Source organism: Pygoscelis adeliae, unplaced genomic scaffold (assembly GCF_000699105.1).
Source record: "Pygoscelis adeliae isolate BGI_AS28 unplaced genomic scaffold, ASM69910v1 Scaffold44, whole genome shotgun sequence".
Classification (NCBI taxonomy): domain Eukaryota; kingdom Metazoa; phylum Chordata; class Aves; order Sphenisciformes; family Spheniscidae; genus Pygoscelis; species Pygoscelis adeliae.
The window spans coordinates 317565-344064 of NW_008824761.1; the positions used below are offsets into that span (position 1 = coordinate 317565).

Consider the following 26500-nt stretch of genomic DNA (forward strand, 5'->3'; position numbering starts at 1 on the left):
TCTTTATAATGCTATCTGATTTAAAACTAAAAATAAGACTAGATGCAGCCCTCTAAGATATCTTGTAGTACTGTGCCCTCAAGTCTACTGTAAGAGCCACATGGTCATGTTTGATAGAGTAGGATTTAGCTGCTGTTGTAACTGGTAATGCCGTATCTGTTACTTATCTCAGGTCCTCTTTCTTCTTTGACCTTTGTGTCCCCAAATGTCTTTCTGTGGCATCTGTCCCTCTGTAACTGCAAACCAGAAGGAAATGGCTGTAATTCCCACTACTTCTACCTGGTTCTGGTGGGAAGATAGTGATGAAAACTCTGTTACATTTCCTCAAAACAAATTAAATATTCCAGTTACTTCTGGAACTTTTTCACTTGGCTGTTAATACCAAGTGGGGTAGCGTAGAAGAAATATAAAGCCAGTAAAAATAGACTACGTCAGGAAAGGAGATATTTAGATCAGACCAAGTTCTGTATGAACAATGAAAAATAAAGACCACGCTTCTTTCAGAAGGACCTCTAGACAATTACACTGAAGTGACTGACGGTTCACTAGAGAACTAATGATGGTCCCAGTGCTCCTCAGGCCTTTGCTAAGGGACGTATCCTGTTGGACAAAAACACATACGTGGGCTGACTCCTAGGAAGAAACATATGAACCTGCATTAATTACTGACACATTCTCTTTGAAGAATACTGGAATACCCAAAGGAGCAAACTGATGTAAAATTCATGCTGGAGTTTTCTTTAAATGGATCCTTTCCTAATAAGACTGTAAATTCAGTGAATTATGAATGTTCTGCATGGGGGAGGCGCATGGATGTGGCACAGAGGGGATACAGCCAAGGTGAAGGGATGTCCGTATCTCTTACAAGCCTCTTTGACCAGTAACAGCAAAGAAGCAGCACAGGAGTAGTTAACTCATGGTCGAGATTGCCCTAGGACCTCCATCTTTGTTAGTTTGATAATTTTTAGGAATGGTTTAGATTTATTGTCTTGAACTTGCACATTGTAAAAAGAATGATTAATGAAATTTGCAAGTATAAAAAGCTTTTGCAACCTAAGATGGTTTATTTCTGAGAGCTCTCTACCTCTTTAGCTGCAGTGATTTCAGTATCTGTCTGAAGATTAAACTTCTTTACTTTCTCTGGGAGATAAATCAATGACAGGATCAAAACACTGAAAACTGGGATCAGGAACTGTTTGACCTGTCTTGATGATTGCGACTGAACAAAGCTCCTTATATTTCTTCTGTGTGCATACATTTTCCCCACTATTTTTTGTGTACCTTTTAATTCTGATTTATTTCCCTGTTACCAGAAATCCTTGTGCCTTGAGTAACGACTAGCTCTACAAGTTGCGAACTCAGATGTGTCCTATAAACCTAAGAATTTTCCCTGGAAATACAAGCAACGGGTAACCTTGGAAGATTTGTCTAAGGTGGACCTCATTTCAACACAGAAGCTTTGCAAAAATACGTTGAGTTTTGTTTTCAGGTCTTTCAAGTCTTTGAAGAGTCTTGGCAGTGCTGTGCCTCTGAGATTAGCTGGGTCTGAGATGAGATCATATTTGGGGAAATCTGAAGAATGAGAAATGGGTTTGGTTTGGGGGACAGACTGTTTCAGCTGGCTACAATTTTCCTGCATTTTAAACGAGCACTGAATTCGTTCTGGGTCATACCCGTAGGTTCTGGCAAAGGCCATTTTGCCCAAGTCAGTTCATTCACCCCCAGTGCAAAATACATGCAAAAGGTTTCCTGGGAAGTATGTGCCTCCGACGCCTTCGCCCTCCAGTAATTTATGCTGCATCAGTTGGGAGACTAGAGCAGAATAACCTTCCCTGGTTAACTGACGGAGAAGAAAGAAATGGAAGGAACCATTATTTTCCTGTCAAGATTTCCCTGAAACAAAGAGGTGCAGAATTATGCATGCTGAGGGGTGTCTTTGGTCCTTTGATTAACAGCAGAGGCCCAATTTCGCCATCAAAAGCATTCTTAATTATAAGCCCTGTTGAAAAGGCTGCCTTGAATGCTGTAGAAATGATACTACAGGGGCACGTCTGTCTTTTCTTAGGTGATCTGCAGGCATTTTGTGGGATCGTTTCATTAAAATCATCGGAAATACACTGAGAATACAAGAGAAAACTGGAAATATCTGTTATTTATTTCAGTTTAATCGCAGCAGAAGGCGTTGCATCAGTGAGGAACTCAAATAGCTGGTCATGGCTTGAGTGTGAGAAAGCTTCCCGCTTTGCTACCTTAGCAAAGCCTGATATTCTCCCCATGCAGCTGGTGACATAATGTGTATCACAAGGTCTTCCTCAAATAAAAGACATCCGTCTTGGTTATTTTATGAGTCTGCTGATTAAAGAGATTTTATTGTGATTACTATGACTAAAAGGCTACAGCAGAAGATGGAAATGTTAATTTACAATCTGCTTGCTGACCAAGTGTCATGTGATAATGGATTGGGACAGACTGTGGTTTGCAAATGGACCTGAATTTTCAGAGCTGCTAATTTGAAGTGGCAGATAAAGTACCAGCATGTACACTTCAAAAGGGATGCGTTTGATTAACCAGCTACAGCGCAGCAGCGGTTGTTTGATGGGTTGGTTGAGAAATGATCGCCTTTGGTTTTACACTGACAGCGGCGACGAACATGGTAAAGGAGGAGAGGGAAGTAGCAGACAGATGGACAGAGCTTGAAGGTAAATCTCTGCTTTGTAGTAGGGAGACTGTGCTTCAGATCCACCACAGCACTTATGTTCCCAATTTCCAATTAAACAAAGGAGGTTCAGGTACCTAACTAGATATGTAGATCAGGTCTTTAATTCTATCAGTCTCTTAAAGATGTGTATATAGTCACAGATGCAGCTAATGCATTTAAAAAAAAAAAAAAAAAAGTCATATTTTTCAAACCATAGCGTTGACCCTGCTCTTTTTTCAGAGGCTTTATTGCTCAGGATGCGAGGTGTCAGGCACCTTCACTCTGTTATGGTGCCAAAGGATTTGAAGGAGTTTCATAGATATGGGCTCAGGTGTTTCAAACAATATTAGTGATGGTAGCCTGATAGCGTTTCAAAAGGGTTTTAATGTTCCTATGGAAATTTTGAAATAGAATATTCCATAGCAGAGGGATAATCCTTTCTGAACCCCCCCATCCGGGTCTACGTGTCCTATTAAAAAGATTATCCTAATGTGTAAACTTATAAAACAATTTCTGCACATTTCGGTTCTTTACGTATGCTACTAAAATCTCCTGTATAGGTAAATTTATATACAGCACTGCTGAGTATTGTTACAGCCTCTTAATAGATCACTGTACTGAAACTTTAGTTGTAACTGTCTTGAACTAACAATAAAAAAAGAGAATATTGATTGTTTACATTCTTATTTTGGAATGTGATGTTATGTTACTGAAAGAATAGTTTGCAGTGCAGAACACCTGACTGTGTTTGTATTGTGGCTTCGAAGTAAAGATTTTGTACTAGTCACTCTAAAAACATTGATGCATCCCATAGCATCATGCAGAGCTTTGTTTTTTGAAAAAATTTACTACTGTTGTGTATGATAATTGAAAAATAAGAATAGAGCTTAAATGCAGATTCATTACAATTGGCAAACAGATTTCTAGGTAGGCATCATTGCTTTACAGAGTGATGTATGACACATTGCTGTGATATCCTTTAAATTATACATGAATTGCAAACGATCGATTACAATTCTGCTCCAGAGGTGACAGTGGAAATGAGGAGTAGAAATAGCCTTGTGGCTTTAGGTCTGTTGTACACACTGAAAGATTGCAAGTTGGAAGCAACAAGTGTATGTGCAGTGTACATTAGGCATCTGTTTCTGGGCAATGGTCACAGCAATATATTGTATATACACTACAAAAATACTCATCGCTGAATGTCACGAGTGGGAACTGAATTTCTGAAGAAGATACAAAAAATAAGAAGCCAGAGCTGAGAGAGACATTTTAGTGATCAGCCCCCAAGGAGCAGATTCATATGCACTGCTTGAAATCTAATGGAACTAGAGCTGATTTTATTAGAATTCTCTCTCTTCTCCTTTGATCTTTGAAGGGATGATATTAGGGTTGTGCTGGTGTAAAACCAACTGTCATAAGCAGAAATGAATTGGAAATTCTCAAACTAAAATGTTCATTATGATATTGAGGGGAATCTTAATAAAAACTAACTGGCTAAAAAAGAAGAACTGGTGTCCATTGTTTTTTTCTAAAGAGTTTGTAAAGGGGAAAAAACAAAGAGAAAAAGAGATACTCAAGTAAAGTCACTGTCTTATGCTGATTTTTCAGCTGTTCTGCAGGTCAGTGAGTAGAAGCTCAGTGGTACCAAGAATAGCCTTGGTTTAAAAAAAAAAAAAAAGTCCTTATAATGTATGTCTTTGTAATGTATGTCTTTATATGTATAGGGAAATAAATTATTACATAATATGAATATATACACAAACATATACCATATAGCTATATAGATATATAATTATATATTTAAATATTTTTATATTTTATGCTTTTTGTGTGTGTATCTATATATAAATAATTATTAATATTCCACTGTTTTTGATGGATCCCCAAATGAATGGATTTGGGGTGGATATTAATATAGACAGATGCATTCTCAGGCTTGAGCTTATATAAAAAGCCTTGGCACTTGATGTCAATTTAAAGGCAGGATGAAAAGGATGGAATAACTTCGTACTGTAGGCAATGCTGAGGCAGGTGTTTGAATTACGAGATGCCTGTTTTGGGGTGGCAAAGGGAAATCTTCTGCTGAGTTTGTTGGGGATTCTGGATTCCACCAAAGTTAATAGTAAAGCAAAAGCACTGGTCTGACCCGTTCGCTACCCTGAAGCGTGTGTGATGCATTCATTGACTTTGTGACATCTTTAATGTTGAGACAAAATGTCAGTGGATCTGTTACCATTTTATTGGGATGTCATTTGCGATAGAGCTGATATGCCATAGAAAGTAGTTGCTGACCTATATGTAACTATACCGTGACTGTGAGTGCTGCTGTGGTGGAAATCTGTGTTCAAGAGACCATGGAGGAAGTACCAAAAGCTGGGTCAGACCTTGAACCAGTCCCAAACTCTGAATGAGAGGCAAGAGGAGGAGGGCAAATAAATCTTGACAACCTACAGCACTGCTAAAGAGCGCTTGCACTGTAGGGCCAAGAAAAGCTGCTTCACCTCACTGTCATCTTGGTGGGCTTTGAAGGTAGCCGGAGTGAAATTTCTAGCCCATGATGACATCGGCTAAGTCTCCTGGCCCTGGTCCCGGGCAGCCTGCGGTGAGGCTGCCAAGGGCTTTGTGGAGAGCGCATTTCAGAGATGTGCTTCAGCTGAGTGTATCAAAATAATGTTTAGTCAGTTTTTTTCCAATTTTCCAATTTTTGCGAGTTCATTCAAGATTTTGACAGAGCTTGAAGTATTATTTCTGTGGTGTGACATCACTTTAATGCAAATGGGCTACAAGGGAGTGGATCCAGCTTTCGCCCTGGGCGCCATCGTTGGCACCTGGCATGATTTCTTTGAATCCTCAATCTTCTTTTCACTGTCTCTGAAAGAAAAGGTGATCCTTATTGACCATAAACAAACTCTCTGAGATCTCCAGACAAGTAGTCCCGTTTTCCCAGAGCTCGGTGTGTGCCTGGCGAATGACGGTGAGCAGTATTGCACACATCCACCTTCGTCCGTAAGGTTTTCTGGTTTGTCCAAAGCAGTCTCTTGACATGGCTCTACCAAGAGCAGTGTTTGTTGCCCTGCCACCAGCCCCATCCAGAAACGAGGTTTTCTGCGCAGTGAAGGTACCAGCACCACACCGATAAAAGTGGTGATTCATTACCCAAAAATAAGCGCTATGCTGGTTGTAGCTGCCAAATACTCCCTCATCAGTTTCCTCCCCGTTAAGCATTTACCACCTCTCTGACTGTGGTGTAAGCAGATGGTGGGCGGAGAGAGTTAACCATTGACCAAGTTAGTCATTGCTGGAGCGCAGTGGTGGTCTTGCAGCTGCCCAAGGCATTAGGGACACGTGAGGCCAGGTCTGCAGTCCTCACATTAATGCCCGTTCTTACATTAATAGTAATCTTGGTAGTTTAAGCAAGCAAAAAGCTATAGCTCATAGTCCTTAGAGGTCAGTTGAATTTAATCACTATTAGTGAAATAAATGAATAAAATTTCATTTTCGTGTTCGCAATCTGCTTTATCAGAAATTGTTACTCCATAAGGTGAACCGATTCAGTACATCGAACTCAGCTACAAACTGAACTTGGTCACAGGCACCCGTGCCATTTAGTAACCACACAAGTGTTTATTATCTTTCCATTTTTATTATATGCATAGTAATAGTGTGTAAACCACAAATTGTATCAGGTTACATTGTGACTTCTGTAATACAAGCTCAGATTAAGTATCTTAATTTTCAATAGGTTTATGATGCACTGTAAAACAGAATAGACAGCAATTCACATATGCCCTACTCATTCTTTCTAATCTCCTATGTATTGTTAATTTTCCTGTTCAAAAAAGTCTCTGTCATGAATGCAAACAATGAATCTTACTCCATTTTATCAAAGTAATTCATTACTGTATAGATATTTTCATTGTGTTGGTCACTTCAGAGTTTTCTGTTGAGAGTAAGTTGAACCACTTCACTGGTTTCTGGTAATAAATACTCTTAATACCTGTGATTCCCTTGGTTGCCCTAAGAGGTATTAACACCCTTCCTGGGAAAACCAGGCTGAAGTTAAAATTCAGTATTCTGGACATCATCTAAGTCTAGTGCCTTCTAAAAGCCTATAAATGGTGCCTCATGTAAAGAAGAAGAAAAAAAGTCTTTCTGGAGCATCCTATAGCCAGCTGTGTTTTAGTCTGGTTGAGTAACATTGTGCTATTTCTGCTTCCTGCTGTGCTCTGTGTATTTTTACCTCAGCCACATTCTGGCTGTGCGTACCTTTGGCCGAAGGTTAATCTGGACAAAACAAAGTGGATATTGGCAGATCAAGGAAATCAGAATTTCTGAATGAGACTCCCTTTTATTGAGGCACTTTGCTTCCCTGTTTCGTTACTTACCCATTTTGCAGCTTGGGGTCTACAGTTCGGAAGTGGAAGGGGCTGAGTATACAGCTCCCCACCTGAAATCTTGATTATCGTAATTATGGCGAGAGCGGCCTTCTTCCATTATACAGGTGGAATAGTAGAAAAATCTCCGAGCGATGTGTTTTCTTACCTTAGTTTTACCATCCCAGTGCATGTGTACATAGGCTGGTGGTTGGACCTGGTTACTAAGGGGAAGCTTTCTTGCTGGAAGCCCAGAGCCTTGGAGGGCTGATCTTGTCCTCAGGGAGACAGCAGCTCCACTCAGCTCGGGAGCTCTCTGGCCTCTCTTGGCTCTACTGACTATAGCCAAAGATTAAACTCCTGTAGCTCATGTGCCAGCATTTACACTGTAGACATCCAAATACAGGAGTATTCAAAGTACACTCTCTTCATTAAGTCTAATGCATATTTTGTTGTTTTATTGTCATAATAAAAGCAGTTTGACATGCTCCTTTCGCCACCAGTAAATTTTCTGGATTTTTTGCTGTGTAATGTATGTTGGTTCATTGGCTTCAGCTGTAGTGTTTTACTGAGTTTATTTGGTGGTTAAGTTAACAAAGTGAACTAAAAACCAGCTCTCAAAATGCACAGCAAGATTTCAAGAGTCACGTTGACCCATGAGTACCATAAGCAGAGTAATATTTGGTAACTAAGTACCTCTCAAATTTCATAAGCTACTTATCTGTTAAGGAAGGGTTTTTTTCTAGATTAGTTCATCAATAGCAGTAACATCAGAAATACCATGTTAGGACATTTTAAACAGATGATATATTTCTGGGTTTTAAGCCATTGTGTTCTAGTTTGGGAGAATTTTTATTGTCTTATGTCCTTTTGTTTGAAGAAAGAAAGTTCAGTGCTAGCTGTGGTTTTGAGATCATCTTGCCTGGCAATGTTCTCCCTGTTTGGGAATTTAAAGCAGAGGACTCGCTCTTCCTAATTTTCCTTCTTAGATCCTCTGGTTGTAACTTAGATGAACTAAATGGGTTAATCTATTAATATTTCTCTCCGTTTCATTTCATTTTTTGGATTTTTTTCTTCTTCCTTATTTTTTAGTGTTGTGTGTCATTACCAAAAATGTATGTGGAGAGAAAATGAGTGGCATACTTCTTACTATTTATATACCAAGGATTTGGCCTTTCTGCCAGATCTGAAAAACTGAAGGCAAGACTCAAAGACGTCTATTCCCCAGGAGGTTTTGACTGCTTGTTTGAGAGTAGCCGCACTAGTTCTTTTTCTGGACGAAGCTAATCTGTAAGGGGAATACTGGAAAAAATGTCTCACATCGTTCACAACCTTTCAAGTGGGAGAGACTTACTGAACTCGACATGAACTTAACGATACCTTTCCAAGAACCACCAGTTACCGTATTTGCCATCTTCGTTGTATACAATTGCTATTGCAAGTGCTGCGTTATTGTTGTAAGACATATTTCTGTATCTTGAAAGAGTTACATAGTAAAGTAATTTTCCAGAGATAACTGGCTTAGCCTCATAATGATAAACATATCACTCTGTGATAGTATTCTGTTACTTCAGGATGTAAGGAAGATGTGATTTGAAATGTCATTACTTTGGAGTGTAATCAATATTTCTAAGATCAACTGTATCATATGCGTTAATGTTCTGTATATAGAAGTCTTTGGAGACAGGTGGGGTGAAGGCAAAGCATGAATTAGGTTTTACTTGCCAAACTTCTCCTTTTTCATAGGTTTATATCTTATGTAGTATTATAAAAAGTTTGTTTGTTTTGTCGTATTAAGGTTCCTTAATTTTTCACATTTAGGTACATCAAGGCCAGCATTTTGAAACAGCATCGATGCCTGAAGCAGGGCACAGTCTGCAAATTCTGGCCTAAACAAATGTTCTTTCTCTTTTGAGATGCTGAGTATGAATAAATAACCTCAGATTTCCCTCAATAGATTCTCACATTCAGTCATTTTTTTCTGGCAGCCAGCCGGCCCTACTATTTTAACTATCAATCAGCCCTGTTGGGACATATTTTTAATAGTCAAAGTAGATCAATTAGTAAGCTGGCTTTCTTGGCCGTTTGGAAAGCTGTTCCCCCAGAACAGGAGTCATTAGTTGGTTCAGCAACAGCCTTGGTCACTCTAAGCAATGCCTGCATCCCACGGGACTGGTGTCTGGGCTGATCCACCGTCTAATGTTATGCTGAACACATAATACATCATAAAATTAAATAAGCAGGTTTTAGAGGATGATACATTCACATACAAAACAGAATTTGGCAAGCAAAATCTGCTTCCTTTAATCTATGAGTGCAAATGCTTTGTTGTATTCCTCCACATAGCACAGCCACTGTAGTTAGTCTTTGGGCTAATACAGCTGGCTTTGTGAAGTCCAAGTGATGACCTTTCAGTATGATTGTTAACTTACTTTAAATTTAATAAAATCGCAATATCTGTGACAGATGGTAAAATATAACTGTTGTTTTCCTTCCATATAAGAACTCACTTTTTAAAACGGAGGGAAGGGAAAAAAATGGTGACAAAGCTTGTCATTACATTCCAGGATAATAAAGCGATAAAGCTATTAATTATATCCTATGCAGGCACTAGATTAGTTTGTAGTTGAATATAAATTGCTGTCTAAGCTGTAGACTCATTTGGTTTGAAGTTAAACAGATTCCTCAGAAATGCTTAGTGCACTTGAGGAATAGGCCCTTTTATATCGAAGTTCTTGTTACCATGTAATATGATGAAGTACCTCATCTGTCTGTGAAGACCACCTGGGTTTATATTAACTGTGAGTCATTCTATTAAAATCTTGTAATGAGATTATAAACAGTCTTTTCACAGAACTTTTGTTGTGTTAAATGATGTCCATGTTAGCTAGTGGCTTGGACACCTAGTCATACACAAGTGTGAACCCAACTTTCCTTTTCTCCTGAATCTCTACACAGCAAAATAAATGGGCATTTAGCCTGATCTGTTCCTGAACTGGAACATCAGTAGGGATTTTGGTGCCAGAATTCAAAACTGAAATCTTTAAATCTTCTGTTTGACCGCAAAAATTTGGAGGAATGTAATCTTTTTTTTTTTTTAATAATATATTACATTTCTTAGGGCCTACAATCTTATTTATGTGTATGTGGTCCTTTTAAAATGTAGAGCAGCTCAGTGACAGGTGCCTCTAATCAGGACTAGGAAGAGAGGTGATCTATAGATCTCTTGTTGATGATATCTGACCTTGTGGTTGAGATGTTAAAACTTTTACTGCTCTGACTTAGACTCTGCTTTAGATGCCCTGAAACCTTGTATTTTAAAATACAGAAATAGCAGGTAATGGTCCTGCCCTTTTGTACCTAGAGGCATGGGTTACTTAATGACTAATGATGTGGAAGACCTGCGTTCAGTTTGCACTGGTGCCTGAAGAGATTCAAATCCATCTCCTGCACTTGCAAGGAGAGCTCTATTTACGAGGCTTTTTATAGTTTACCAGGTGCAGTTACGAGGCTGTTCTGAGATGGGATCCTTCTGATGCATCAGGACGAGAGAGAGAGAGAGAGAGAGAGAATATTGGGATCGTAGTTTACTTGTTAGGCAAATTTTCAACAGTGTTGTTCTCAACCAGATTTTTCTCTTCAACTGGATATGTATTACCAAACAGGTAATTCATGTCATCTTGATTCTTTGAGAGAGAGATGATTTTAGCATCAAATTCCTACTGTGTGCTATTTGCAATCTACCCACATGCCACCTTTGGCACGCAGGCCAGAGGTTGCTGACAGCTCACACAATCTCATATGTTGCTTACAAAATAACCCTTCATTGATTTCATCCAGTGATTATCTAAAATAACATGGGACCAGAACTCAAGACTCCCTCCTCAATGTCGCCTCATTGAGGAATAGTCATTATTTTCCTGTAAAATGTGAAACAAAGGTCAGTGTGGGACTCAGGTCTCTCAACTGCACCTTCCTTGTTTTCAGGAGGGACTTCAGGGCTGTAGAAGAGGGCTGCAGTTCTGGAGTTTGATGGCAGATGGTGAGGATGCTGGGTGGCTTAGCCCAGCACCAGCAGGACAGGCAGTGGGATGTTCTGCTGCTCTGAGAGACCACTTCCCTGCTAGCTAAGATAGGTGTGTTTCTATTCAGTATGATGGGTTTTATTTGTTGGGGATTTTTTTCCTTATAAAGTTAATCCAAAGTGCTTAAATCTTTCTAGTGTGTAGCTAATGAGGGCATAAGAAACTTTCCTTGTCATAAGAATTATCCATACCTGCTCATTTTCATAGCTGTTTCAACCTTTCTTTCGAAAACTGGCCTGTTCACAGTTGGAGATGCAAGTGGTAGACCTGTTCTTCGCTGGTGCGGCAGTTACTGTGAAGTTTGTTGCTTGGGAAGTACACACAAGCTCTTTGCCATGGCCAGTGTATCTGTAAAGATGAGCAGCGTCTGGCAAACTTGCCCCTGTATAATGGATTGTAAATTATGGACTAGACAAGCTGTTGAAGCAGCAAGGAGAGTATTGCAAAAGGGTGTTATATGCCATCAGAGAGTGTTTTTCATTTATACCGTTGCTGTTCGTCTAAAATATCTTTTGGCGGGTGAGGGAGGTGTTGGCTTTGTACCAAACTAAGAAGGATAATCTTTACTGTCAGATGAAAATACCATAGGGAGGACATTTAAAGCTGGTCCAGAGGAGGGCCATGAAGATTATCAGAAGAATGGAACACCTCACCTGTGAAGAAAGGCTGAGAGAGTTGTGGTTGTTCATCTTGGAGAAGAGAAGGCGCTGGGAAGACCTTATTGCAGCCTTCCAGTACTTAAAGGGGTTTTATAAGAAAGACGGAGAAAGACTTTTTACCAAGGCCTGTAGTGACAGGACAAAGGGTAATGGTTTTAAACTGAAAGAGGGTAGATTTAGATTAGATATAAGGAAGAAATTCTTTACACAGAGGGTGGTGAGACACTGGAAGAGGTTGCCCAGAGAAGTTGTGGATGCCCGATCCCTGGAAGTGTTCAAGGCCAGGTTGGATGAGGCTTTGAGCAACCTGATCTAGCGAAAGGTATCCTTGCCCATGGCACAGGGGTTGGACTAGATGATCTTTTAAGGTCCCTTCCAACCCAAACCATTCTGTGATACATTCATGTGTAGATGTGAAGGATATTAGAGGTGAAAATGGAGCAAAAGTGGTGAGTGTACTGACATTCAGAAGGGGGTACCTGAGCTAATCAGAGTAATTACACTGTGACTCTGCCCCAGGTTGCACCGCAGAGGAACCGTGGTCCTGTCTGCTCAGGTGTTGCTCTGTGTCAGAAACTGTCTTCTGTATTGCTTGAGTGCAAAAGTCTTGAATTATTGAAGCAAACTTGTGAGACGCCAAGCCCTTCATGAAACAGCTGCGCTTTACAGCTTTTAGTTTTCTTGTGTTAGATTTTCATGGCTGTAACATGCAATTATGTATATAGTAAAGCTAGAGATACTCTTTTTAATTCAGTGGGAAAAAAAAACCCTAAACCTAAGTGTGAATTCTCCTGTTTAATTTGTAATATATTAAAGAGTTGTCAGTACTAATTAGTGCTGTAAAATAGCTTAAACATAAGACCCACATGTCAACAAGAGTAATAGTGTCTGTGTCTCAGGAGAAGCAGAAACTTGATTATGTCTACTCAGAGATGTATTTGGTGTGCTCATCTTCATTTGGTTGTGCATGGTAACAATGGTTAGTGGAAAAATAGAACGATTCAATTTCTACTTCTTTTAAAGTTACCTCATGCACCCTTCCTGAAGTAAATTAGCACAAAGGTTTTGCATGTAACTCGAGTCTTCCTTCTGAGTCAGAGCAGCAAAGTAGCACACGTGCAGGGATCAACTCTTACATCTAACAGTGGTGCTCCTTGAACAGTAAGTCTTCTGGAAATGCTCAGTAGCTTTGGATCCTTCACGTAAGCTTTGGCTGTTGAGTAGGGTGAATCCATGTGTCTGTGTACGCGTGTAAAATGCGACAATAAATGCTCAGTCGATGGAGACATGGAGTCGAGGACCCTCTTTCTTTGACCATAACAATAAATTTGGTTCAAATGTGGGGAGTGATTTCAATGATGTGGCAAAACATCAGCTCCATAGCCAGTACCAGGTGTCGTGTCCTGTTGCATCTAACGTGGGTATGTGTAACAGTGCTTACCCTAACATCACTGTTGTGATGTTACACAACATCGTGTAGTGGGCAGTGTTTATTTCTGTATTAAAAATGAAATAAACCATTACGGAACCTTTTTACCAGCATGAAGCAAAGCGTGAACTTTTTTCTTCTGCCTCCTGTGCTTGCAGGAGGTGCTTGTGTGCGTCTTTTGCTGGGGTTTGCGTCGGTAGCAAATAGCACGGCTGCCAGCATCGTCACCTTGTGCCCTCTGAGGTGTGCTGGTGTACCCCAGCCACTGCCAGTGCCTCCCCATGAGGGTGCCGGAGCCTGTCCCCCAGCTCCGTGCCGTCTTCCGTACACCAGGAGGTCTCTCATGCCTGGGCATCCGAACTGAGCCCAAATCATTTGGCTTAGTGAAAGAGCCAAGGGTAAACTTTGTACAAAATGTTGTTTTGTTAACAAAGGAAAGGGGTGGGGAGGAGGCAGGGAAAGGGGATCTAGGTCAACCAAAAACTTTTGGGAACCGATTTCAAATTCACTAGCTTGTTATAATCAGTAAAGAAATAACAAAAAGATCAGAAAATAACGGATGTGTGTTCTTTGACTGTCTAAATATTAAATGGGTCAATGTGCATCATTAATGGTGGTTCATTTTAATATTTACCCCCCCCTTTTTTTTTTAAACAGAAACTCCTAAAGAGCTTGGAAATAAAATAAAACTTTTCAGTCTGTTGAAAAATAATTTGTGGACCAAAATAAAAAGGTTCTTTTCTCCTTTTCCATTTCTTCCACTTTTTCTCTGGACAAGCAGGAGAAATAGTTTGTGCCTTGTTGCCCCTGTCACCATGGGGAGCATATAAGAAGTTTCCATTAAATTAAAATGTGTATCTCTTAATGTGACTCAAGAGAATTGTTTTACCTACAGTTTAGCTTCAGGTGTCTGATCTGCTATTTTATATGTATAACTTGTTGTCAGAACCCAACAATTTTGTCTCTAACAGAATTTAATTTTAGGGACTGTCATATATTCCAAAGTTGACATAAGCTTACAAAATGAAAAGTTATTAAGCTGCTGTTACGAACACCTTCTTTAAAAATTGATGTTTCCTCTGTTTAAAAACAATTAGTCCTCTGGAACAAACTTAGAGAGATGTCATCCATAACTAATAATATAGTGATCATATTAGTTTTGTATTACTCTGTTCTGAGAAAAACAAGTAAATACCCAGTTTCTTTCGCTGTGTAATAAAAATCACTGTGATATTGTTAGCTATTAAAAAAATAATCAGTTTGAGTTCATTTTAGTTCAGTTGCTGAGATATATATTGTTTTTAAGATTAAAGGTATAAAGAAATAAGAATATGAGTGTGTACAATTGTCTCAGATTTCAGATGTGATAGTTTCAAATAATGGGAATTGTTATAGATACATGCTGCAGGCTTTACTTTAGAGCATGAATGTTATTGTGAATAATGATAGGTTTTGTTCTATGCTGTTTATATTCAGTACCCTTAAAAATCAGAAAGAATAAAATAATATAAATAGGCCTTCATGGTTAGAATGCATTTAATTTTTTATTGAGTATTATAATGTTTTAGCTCTAATGTTGTAACTCTAAACTTTGATATTGTAGTACTGGAAAAACTCTTGAGATTCTACCCCTGCATTTTCCCTTCTGTAAAGTGGACGTAGTCTCTATTATCCCCATCTAAAGGAGATTCCTGAAGACTAATCAGTTTGCAGTTATCAGTAACTGGTTATTATTGCCTTTAGGATAAGGACTGAAACAAGGAAGTCTTCACAGTCAGCTCCAGAGTGTTGGTTAAATGGTCTGTACCTGAGTGTTTGTCTGCTGGTCCATGTATGGTGTCAACAGGTTGTCCATCTCAGAATCCATACCCTATCTTATTTAGCCTTTAACTCTAATTTTTATAATATATATAAAGACTCAGAAAAGGTGCACAGAGAGGGTTAGGTTTTTATTCTTGGTCTTTTCTTCTGTAACAGTAAGTACTGTGACATAGCAGGTCAGTGAGTTGAATCAAAATCCGTTCCAGAGGCATTAAAAACTAATTTTCCAAGTATACGTATTCATAGTTTATATAAGAGCACATTCACTTTTGGGGGAAAAAGTCAAAAATAGCCATCCCAATCCTCCCTTCCCAAAAGCTGTGTGAAAAGAACATTAGTAAGTCTGAAAGATGAAGCCATCTGCCTTTGGGCAGTGTTAGGAAGAGGACTGTCTGCGCTAACTTTGATCAGACCCTGTAGTGGGCAATTATTGCAATACGCACTTCTCGTCTTCATGTTTTGTGGATGGGTGTTGCGGAGGGACGGTATGTTTCACCAGTGGGTTTCAGGGATATCTGCTGACAGTAGAAGAATGGTGAACCTCAGCAGCCTCAGGTCCCGTGCCAGGCGCTGGCAGGGCGTTTTGCTTTACTTGGCACAAACCCTTCTATCTGGTCCCTCCAAGCTTGACCCATCTCTCTTCCGGGATGGGACAAAAAAAATCTCCCCCCCACCCAGCCCAGCCCCGCAGCCTTCCCAGCCAACCCCACCACCCAGGGATATGGGCACCATTTCCTTCCCAGCCTCATCTTTGTCTCGTAGTCCTCCCAGTTGCATCTGAGGTGACATTAGGTGACATAATGGCTTCTTTAGGATTTAAAATGCCTAATTTCCTTAATTCGCAGGCTCACCTCGCATGACCCCTTGGAGCCCCGGTCTCTTTGCTGATGGTATCCCAGCCTTCCCAGCCAGGACTCACTATCAGTTTCCTCTCTCAGACAGCGCCAGACCCTATCTCTGTGTTTTGTCTGCCTCTGTAGGGCTTTTTTCCAGCAAGTGTTATTCTTCTCCTGCCAAATTTGGCTCTTTTTCCTTCTTTGAGGTCAGCTGATGTCCTCCTCGGTGCTGCCCGGTCCCAGAGGAAGGGCGGTAGTGGGAAGCAGGAGGAGGACTTCAGGGGGTTAGAGGTGAGCTCGTTGTGTCCAGTTTAACAAGCCTGGGGTAGAGCCACCTGCACTCGGAGGATGACAGGTTTTGGCTATACAAATTCAGGCCATGGACCCTCAGTGCCAGCGAACGGTACCAGGCATGTTTGTTTTACTAGGACAGCCAGCCAGTTCTGGGTTAGGTGTCCTGAAGTCTGTTCAAGGAACAGACACTGGAAAGTGCTATTTTTAGTAAAAACTTCTTTAAACTTTTTCTCTCTGAAGTGAAATTTTTTTTCCCTCCCCCCAAGCCACTGAAAGGCTTAATTTCAGTCAGACCTAACTATAGTTAGTTCTGCTCAATGTATTTATTTTAGTAAAGAAAAGCATGTCGAAACTGAGATGCGGTCTCAACTGAGAGATCAGAAGAACAAAACGAACTTAAACTTCAGCTTGAAGGACAGTAAACAGAAGAAGGAGGTTCATTTAGGAAAATGAATCCTTCTGGTGGAAGTTAAGATGAACGAAGACAAGTAGAGAGAGACAGAGAGAAACCCGGTTGCAGTGTATGGGTAACATATTAGATGGGAGTTTCAAGCATGGCACCTCCACCACCACTCCTGATGTATTTATCAGGTAGCTGTAGAATTGTTGAAGTGGTTCATGGGTACCTTCATACCTCAGAGGACATGCAAGCAAGACTGAGTAATGAGGAATAATTGAAAGGAATTAACTGGCCAGTCTTTTATGTCTTTTTCACGCTAGCTGTATTTACGGGGTACACAGAGTCCTCTTGCGGTATCTGGCACTGCTTGCCCAAGGAGGAATGACTTGGAAGTGCAAGATCAATTTAGGAGTGCTGAGCTCCAAGGCTGGTGGGGACATGGCTGAATTTTGCATGGAGCTGGGCAACAGCTTGCAGGTGGTTAAAAGGTATAAATAATAGTTTCATGCATTATTTATCATAGTCCTTTTTTGCTAATATATTTATGAATATTCTGTGGTGAAGTGCAAAGTAATAAAATATTTACCAAATCTTTGCATCAAAATTTTAACTTTAGGATCTTCAGCAAACTGTTTTTAGTGCAAGTTGGTTTGTGTGGAAACATTGAATGTTTCCATGTTAGATAAAAATAAATCTTAGAATATAATTTGAATATTTTGAACTAGAAATGTAAATGCTGCTGAGTACTTTTTTTAAAAAAGTTACTTTCACTAAGCCTTGCTAGTTTGGTGGACCTCTCTATCGGCAAACCTGCTTGGTTTACTTGCGGAAAGTTCCTGATGTATTCCATCTTAGGCTAAGTAACTAGTCTAGATTGACAAAATGAAATTAATTTATAAATCCCAATGTATGTCTAGTACAACTTTTCTTATTATTTTCTAATGTAAACATTAAGGACTCAAATTTATTAACTCAAGTAATCTCATTTAACTCATAGTACTCTTTGATGCATAGTTTTTGGATAAACTAAATGGAAAGATTCTGATTTAAAATTGGACTAGAGAAAATAAAGAACTAAGTGGAGACCTTATCACTCCCTACAACTACCTGAAAGGAGGTTGTAGCGAGATGGGTGTCAGTCTCTTCTCCCAAGTAACAAGCAATAGGACAAGCAGAAACAACCTCAAGTTGCATCAGGGAAGGTTTAGATTGGATATTAAGAAAAATTTCTTCACCGAAAGGGTTGTCAAGCATTGGAACAGGCTGCCCAGGGAAGTGGTCGAGTCATCATCCTTAGAGGTATTTAAAAGGCATGTAGATGTGGTGCTTGGTGGTGGACTTGGCAGTGCTAGGTTAACGGTTGGACTTGATGATCTTAAAGGTCTTTTCCAACCTAAATGGTTCTATGATTCTATGAAATTTAAAAGGAGAAGAATTACCCCAAAAACATGAGGGAAAAACTTACGAGGAGAACTGCTAGGTGGATATGTGAAATTCTTGTTGTCTGGGATTTTATAAACTAACATTTTTTTAAACCCCAAGAATAATTCTGAGTTGTGGGCAATAAGATATTTTTTCATGGTATTTTACCTCCCCTTTAACAATTATTTAGGGATCTGCCATTTGTTCAGAAATTATTCTCGAATCTAAAATGGATTAATACAAGGAATTCTTTATATGCTTAAGCAAGTAATATTGCAAGCCACTTTTTACAATACTGTTGTTCCACACCTTTGTTACACTCGTTTTGCTTTGAGGAGTTGTGTCATAGCTATGGGCATAAATTAGTTTCTTTCAACAGATTCGTCGTTTGATAGAGCATTCTAGTAACACTGCTCAAATATAAATAATACATCTATGCTGAACAGCTAGTTTTCTGAATGTGTTAATGATTTAGGGATTGAGAGGGTAGGTTTTGTTGCTTTTAAAAAAAAATCACGGCAGGCCTATGTAGAGTTTGAGATACTGAGAATTTGGCCTCATGGTCAAGGAATGTATCATTTTTACATTTAATGTACCAGATAGTACAGGGGCTGATTAGTTTATTGGGCTGTAGAAGTCTGTAATCACTTGTTGTCCTTCTGTGCCGTTGGGGAAACCTTTTGGTAAATGTGTCAGTTTTGGGACAGGAGAGTTAAATGCCAAATAACCTTAATGCTTACTCTGTCTTTGCAAATGTATTATTTAAAAATAAGTCATTTCACACTAGATGTATTTGCATTCATTGTTAAACATGTTTAAAAACTAATGCTGTTTGCATAGAGATCTCCTTTCATTCTGAAGCACATTTCCCCAGTCCTAGTTTGGGCTGTTACTAAAGGTTGCAACTCATGGTACTTTTTTATTGTTGAAGTAGTTGTGGAATAACACTGTAGTGTGATTGTTCAGGAAAAGTTAAAAGATAATTTTTGCAGCCTTGGAGCTTGAATTTTGCTTGTCTGTGTATGAATGGTTGGTTTGAATTTGGTCTCCCCAGCTCTTAGTTAATTCTGGTTTACTTTGGGGCATCTTCTGTAGGTTCTACACATTTAGCAACACTTTGCTAACAAAGGCCACCTGTGCCTCATAGCATGTGCTGAGTTTCTTTTGCCTCTTCAGACTCACAAAGAGAATAGACATTCTATTTTTAGGCCTTGAGGGTTGGAAACATCCACTTTGAAATCAAACATCAAATTACTTCTGCTAGAGCAAGTGGTTTTTGTCATTTTGAACCTAGCATGTGTTTCTTTTACTGTGAAGTGCTAGAAAATCTGTAACCTGCAGAATATTCCTGGTTATTTAGATTTCACCCTCCAAGCATGATGATCAGAGCTGAAAGCTGCTCTAGCTGGGTGCAGTTCTGCACCGCCGGCCCAGAAGACTGCATGCCTGCACTGCCGAGCCTCGGCGTTTTGGTGTGTAAGTGGAAACGACATGGTTAAAGTTGTGGGTAGCTTTTCAAAAGGAGTACGATTTTTCTCATCTTACTCTCCTTTAACTGTGACAAAACAAAATCATCCTGCCTGAAATTTCTCCTGCCAGAGCAGAACGAGGTGGGGCAGCCACAATGACAACCAAGAAGGGGGTTTGTGTAATTTGACTGAAGAGTTAAATGTCTAGCAATTTATTTTTTAACTTGCTGTCCTCAAAGCCAGCTTATTTTATAAATGCTAAATTTAGTCTGTTCGGTTTCCGTCATCAAGGACAGCTTTTTTGGTATGCTTTCTTACAAATTGTTTGACCTTGGGAGATTGCTGCCAGAAAGGAAGAACACTTTAAAAGCTGACAACTGATTGTTGGAGGTTTGTAAACTCCGTTGTGCGGGAGCAATAAAGCTCCACAGAGGCATAAAGACTCACTGAAGCTTAGTACCGTGTGAAGCTGATGAACTGCAAGGCATCAGGATGAGTTGCTGAAAACAAAATGATCTTTGCTTTTTCACTGGTTTTAACCTCAGCTGTGTGGAACCTGTGAGCTCTTCGTGGCTTGGTTATGGATGGGAGACAATGCTGGTACACAGAGGAGATTGCCATGAGTAGAAGAGAGTGGAAACGGGCTGTTGCAAAATTTACCCTAAAGTAAGTTAAGAGGAGGTGGAGTTCAGGGGGCTGGAAGGAAGATGAAGTAGAACTGTGCAGGAAAGGATAGCCATCTAGCAGATAACACGTTATCGGCCATAACTTCACCATGGTTCACTCAGGGTCTTGTGGCTGGTTGTGTGGCTGGCTGGTTGTTTTTCCATAATGTTTTTCCAGGGAAACAGGCAGTAAGGAATGCTTTTTTACACAGCCAAAACCAGCTTTGTGAATAGGGAAATCACGTGCTATGTTCCTGGCGGCGTTTATTAATGGCAAGCTAATGCAATGGGGCACTGCAGAGAATGTTGCTGTACAGCTTTAAAGGGCAGGCACAAAAAGCATGAGCCAAGAGCACTGACTAGTAGAGGCTGCAGCTTTCTTAAAAAGCCTTTTCTAGCAGGGAGCCATCCTAACCTGCCTTCCAGTTCTGTTTCAGCCTGGATTTGAGTGGATGGTGAACAGCATAAGGATGTGACGGCAGTGTTGCAGAGAGAGGCATTGCTGAGATTTGCCTCTCAGTCCCAGCTGGAGGCAGGGCTGAAGCTGTCCCTCTCCTCTGTACCAGCGGGCTGGAGCGGTGAGATGAGGGAAGCCGCATGGAGCTGTACCCCCTCATGTTGTATTCCCATGGTCTGGGCTGGCGTCCAAGGCAGCCCACTGGGTTACAGGGACCTCAGGCTGAACCCTTTCTAACCCACCAAATGCTCTGGAAGCTGCCAAACTCTCAACAAGAGTTTAGACCCCTAAAACCAAAATGAAGTTTGCAAAACCAACACAGACACTTTCGGGAGCCAGATGGGGAAAACCTGTTTCAGACACCCAAACTAGCAATCAGCTGAGCCCACACCACCACAAGAAGCCCGGTTTACTAGAAGAGGATGGAAAGGCAGGAATAGAGAGACAGGAGAAAAAACATGCAACCATTTGTTTTTCATCCAATTGACTTTATGAGCTGACAGAATGGCTGAAGGTATACCTCTGAATATCCCAGCCATAGTGTTGTGATCGTCTCAATTAGAAAAGATGTGGTTCCGTTAAGTAAAACTAACGCCAACACTCAGCATCTAGGGAAATGAACAGTTAATTCTTGGTTAATTAACGTCCTGGGGAGATACTAGGAAATAGTGTGCTGAGAATTCAGCCATGCCTTTTGGCTTTGTTGCTACTCTTCGTCACGTAGTTCCTAATTCTGCAATAGTCATCATCGTTGGGAAAGGTTTGCAATACCATCCATTTTCAGAAAATAATGATAATTTAATGTTCAAAGTTTTGATTAAAATGCAGCTTAAATAGAGTTTTGGCAGCTTAGATAAAATCTGACATCATGGAAAAACATCTATACCACTCGTAGGTCACTGTAAGGGAGCGTGAATTGTTGGGGTAGATCTCTTTGTTCACTACCACCAGAACAAAATACGACACTTGTTTACAATTTTTATCTTAAGTACGGGATGTACAAACCTGTTTTGATAAGGATCCTGCTGTCTTTTGTAATGTCAACTGACATCAGTCACAGCCTGAATTTACCAAAGAAAAGGCATTCTTAGTCTTGGAGTTTTGGCAGGCAAAGAAGGTCATTGAAGGGCATACCAGTTTTCATCCTGTTTGGAGAAATTCATGAAGGGATTGTAAATGTTTCGAGTTTAGTTTCATTACTGAAGACTGAAATAATCATATCAACTGTATTACTGTAGTACATGGAGACTGCATGGCCCCTCCAGCAGCTCTGGACAAGAAGAGGGTACCTACCGAAAGGTAGATGCAATATAAGGAATGTACAGTACAAAAGTAAATGCAGAAGAGCTATTAAAAGAGAAAGTGATTTGTATGATAGACTGCAGTTACATGGTACTTTTTTCCTTTTTTTTAAATTCCCAAAGGACTAGGTGTAATTACTATAGTAAAACAAAGGCCTGTTCTTAGCACAGTCCAGAAAAATCTGTAAGTCATGACCTGTGCTTTGTCTCAAAGACAATTGACTCTACCCACGGAACAAGTACTTTGTGTGGCATCAGCTACATAAGGGTTTGGGGTTCTTCCTTACTCTTTCTGTAAGGGAACTGATGCTCCTTGCTGCAAAGGAAGGTGGGACTTTGGGGCAGACTGTGCTCGGTTTGGTGATGGACTGCTTTCAAGGTCCGTGTGGATCCCTTGTGTCCAGTCTTAGAAGTATCCCAGAAGTCAAAAGACTCAGTCTGATGTGCATACGCTGGGTGCATCAAGTCCCCGGTGCCCTCAGAGCACTCCAGGGTGCTCTGAACAGCAACAGCAGGGTAATCCATCCTTCAGCTCACAGAGTAACAAGTTGTGCTGCTGAGGCAGGTGGCATTGGGTCAACCTGAAATCTGCCTCTGGCACCCAGGGGAAGGCTGGAAGTACATCAACATGTAGGATTTCTTCCGTGGCACATCTGTCTGCCCTGTGGCGATTCGTACTGCTTCTAGATGACCCTTGCCCAGCCATGTGCACAAGGGGATCGCTCATCTCCCTTGCCCATGAGTTGATCCCATTTATCCCCCTTCTCTCAAACATTTTAGATGGAAGATGTTGCCTTTGGCCTTATGAAGATTTGGGTATAGCCTGTGCAGGGTGTCCCTCTCCGCCTTGCCTTCACGCTACCACCAGTCTGTTTAGTTCAGCAGAACCAGTCTGTTTGCCCATTGCGTATATAAGACTTGTCAAGATTTGACAAATGAACTACTTGGTGCCATCTATGTTTATGATTTTGTCTTTATCATGGCATATATGGTATACCTAATGCAGAATCTCATTACTGACAATAGCCTGGATAAGGTGTTTCAGAGGAAGTTACCAGGAATCATCACTGGGCAATTACAGGCAGTTTTGTCTTCCTGAGGAAGAGGTTTTCGTAACCTTGTCACTCGTAGCTGGTTTTATGCACTTTGAAAAGTGACCTGTTCTTCACTCTGTGTTCTTTTTTAGCAGGAGAACTTCCCATTGTCTTTATAAAGGGATTTTTTCTTTTGTTATTTGTATTACAGCAGAACAGCAGGGTCCAGGGGCCGGATGAATTGGGGTTCCTTTGTTTTAAGTTGATTTGTGTATGAATAGAGGAAGAGACTCACTGTTCCAGAGACGTTCTTGCTTTCAAATGGGGGAAAATGTCAGATCCAAGAACCAGGCTAAATCAGCTGAATAGATGGGATCTACTAGAACATCTCATCCTTCAGCATGCCAGGGATAATATCCACTTAGGCTGTTATTATTACAATTTTTAATATTAGTGTTTCTATTTTCCTTTTGCAATAGAACTCCATTCTGTGATGAAATTTGGCTCTGACTCAAAACCAGGAGGGTTCTCCATGAAAATATTTAACATAGTTGATTATAAAAATCCCAAAGTGAATTCACAGCTTGCTTGATTGTTAGCTTATTTAGAGTAGATGAACTAAAATATTTGTGGCTCAAATATTTCTGACTTAGTATTTTTAGATACTTAGTAAATACTGTAATCTAGAGATAGAGAGAATGCATTTAGAGCTGGTTAGGTACCATAAAAAGATTGCTTGTTAGATCTGTATATGGAAAAATCGCTTTCGGTCAAGTGAGGTTTGAAGTAGCTTGGCAAATGTTTTTTATTGAGGTTAGTTTTCCATACTACAGCACGTAATGGCATCTGTGTACCTGCAGAGAAGCTCTGCTGCAGTGCAGTGCCATGGAGGTACTTAGCTGAGGAGCTGAGAGCCGTGCTTTGTCTTACTACCAGATTATCAATGGGCATTTCCCTCCTTGCTCTGCCTATTGAAAATTACTTGAAAAAACATTTTTAAAGAGCAGTTATTAATGACGTACTGTCAAAAAGGAAAGATATATCAAATGAGCTTCTCCAGGGATCTATCTTTGGCCTAGCATTATTCAAAAATTCTATTAACCTCTTTGATGATGGAAATAAGGAATAAAACTATAAAAATAGCAGATGGCACCAGTCTAGAATAAATTTAGACCAACCAGCTTTGAAAGAGGTGGTCTAAAACATAAAATTATTTTGCAAAATCAGGAAAATTGTTCTTAATTAGTATGGAAAAATAAAAAAAAATAAAATTATAACAACAGGGAAGGCTATCTACTGTACTAATTCAGAAGAATGAATCACTGTAGCCATTGCTGCCTGTAACAGAACAACCATACAAATGTGGGGCTCTGTACTGACCTGTAAGTTCATTATCAGAAACCATGTAGAATGCAAAAAGTCAGACATTGAACTGAAGGACAGTGTTTAGCGTAAGGCACTGCCTTCTGAAAAGTGATGCAGACAAACCTAGAAAGATCACTGCAAAGAGCAAACAAGAGTGCTAAGGCTTGTTCTTTTAAAGGTGACATGACAGAGAGAAGAAGCAAGGTCTGCCTAGTCTAGAAGAAGGTAGGCAAGTAGGGGGAAATTACAGTCTTCAAGCATGCAGAAAGTTGTTTGAAAAATGGTGGTGACCAGTTTTTCTTCATGTCCGTTGGAGATGACACAAGAGAGTAATGCTGTAGCTTCAAGTTAGATATTGGGAGGAAATGTCCTGTGAATATAAATAGTGGCTACCTGTGGAGATACTAAAATTTTTATCACTGATGACTTTGCGTAGTGAAAGAAACAGGGTGATTTTGTGCAGTTAATCCTGCCACCTTCTAAGAAATGGGAGTAGAACTTGTCTGTGCTTTCTAGCATGCTTTGTCCTTTAAAATTATGAGCTGACACAAGAAAAGGAAACAAATCCAGTGGCTTTCATGACCACGTTGTGTGATGTGCATTAGCAATTGGGTGTGCAAGTCATCTTTCGCCACATATGTAACTATGTCCCTTTGTCCTTCCTCAACAGTCTCCAAACGTCCACAATTACCCAGATATGGAAGCTGTACCCTTGTTACTAAACAACATGAAGGCAGACCCCGTGGAGGATTCATTATCTACAGACCATTTCCAAACACAGACTGAACCAGTGGACTTGTCAATAAACAAAGCCAGGTCATCCCCTACAGCAGCTTCATCTTCACCGGTTTCCATGACAGCATCAGCCTCCTCCCCTTCTTCTACTTCTACTTCTTCTTCTTCTAGTCGGCCAGCGTCATCACCCACAGTAATAACATCAGTATCCTCAGCGGCATCTGTACCGTCAGTATTAACTCCAGGTCCTCTTGTGGCCTCTGCGTCTGGTGTTGGAGGCCAGCAGTTTTTGCACATTATCCATCCAGTACCACCTTCAAGCCCCATGAACTTGCAGTCTAACAAAATGAGTCACGTGCACCGTATCCCCGTGGTGGTACAGTCGGTACCTGTTGTCTATACAGCTGTGAGATCACCTGGGAATATGAACAACACTATAGTAGTACCACTGTTGGAGGATGGGAGAAGCCACGTCAAAGGTAAGGTGGAACCAGTTTTGTGCATCTGTGTCATCTCTAAAACTGCTCTTATATGAGGAAAACGTAACAAAGGTGTAAAGCTGTTAGTTTACAAACTTACAGGGTTGTTTGCTGAAAAGACATTTAACTTAGGCTATCAGGAGGAACCTTTAAAAATCTTATCCCAGATGTTCTTCAAAATAAATAAATATTTTTATAAAGATTGAGGTCAGCAGTGGTGCTGGATGCTCAGACAACTCGTGGCAAGTTTTGTCCTGAGAGGAATAAATCCTACCCAGAAGCTGAAGAAATAGGACAACGGAATAATGACAATATATATAAAACATCATAGATGAACATGGAAAACTCACCAGGTGATAAAGATTTGGCAAGAGAAGGAATGTCAGAGAGATTGTTTCTACACAAAAAGAAAGCAATTGTTGGGCTGTAGGAACATGCGAAGAAAAGGCTTTTGGGCCAAAGAGCAGTAGCATAGAATCATAGAAACATAGAATCGTTTATGAACATGGAAAACTCACCAGGTGATAAAGATTTGGCAAGAGAAGGAATGTCAGAGAGATTGTTTCTACACAAAAAGAAAGCAATTGTTGGGCTGTAGGAACATGCGAAGAAAAGGCTTTTGGGCCAAAGAGCAGTAGCATAGAATCATAGAAACATAGAATCGTTTAGGTTGGAAAAGGCCCTTAAGATCATTGAGTCCAACCATTAACCTAGCACTGCCAAGTCCACCACTAAACCACGTCCCTAAGCACGACATCTACACGTCTTTTAAATACCTCCAGGGATGGTGACTCAACCACTTCCCTGGGCAGCTTGTTCCAATGCTTGATAACCCTTTTGGTGAAGAAATTTTTCCTAATATCCAATCTAAACCTTCCCTGGCGCAACTTGAAGACATTTCCTCTTGTCCTATTGCTTGTTATTTGGAAGAAGAGACCAACACCCACCTCGCTACAACCTCCTTTCAGGTAGTTG

The 26500-nt window shown here is 40.3% G+C and overlaps 1 protein-coding gene across 2 annotated transcripts in view; it reads left to right on the forward strand.

Moving 5' to 3' along the window:
* KLF12 (Kruppel-like factor 12) overlaps nucleotides 1-26500 on the forward strand; it is a 253528-nt gene that overhangs the window by 130560 nt on the left and 96468 nt on the right. For both annotated transcript variants that reach the window (XM_009323519.1, XM_009323520.1), the window contains one exon: nucleotides 24982-25525. In XM_009323519.1, coding sequence (XP_009321794.1) covers nucleotides 24982-25525 — 544 coding nt within the window. The remainder of the gene's footprint in view (nucleotides 1-24981; nucleotides 25526-26500) is intronic.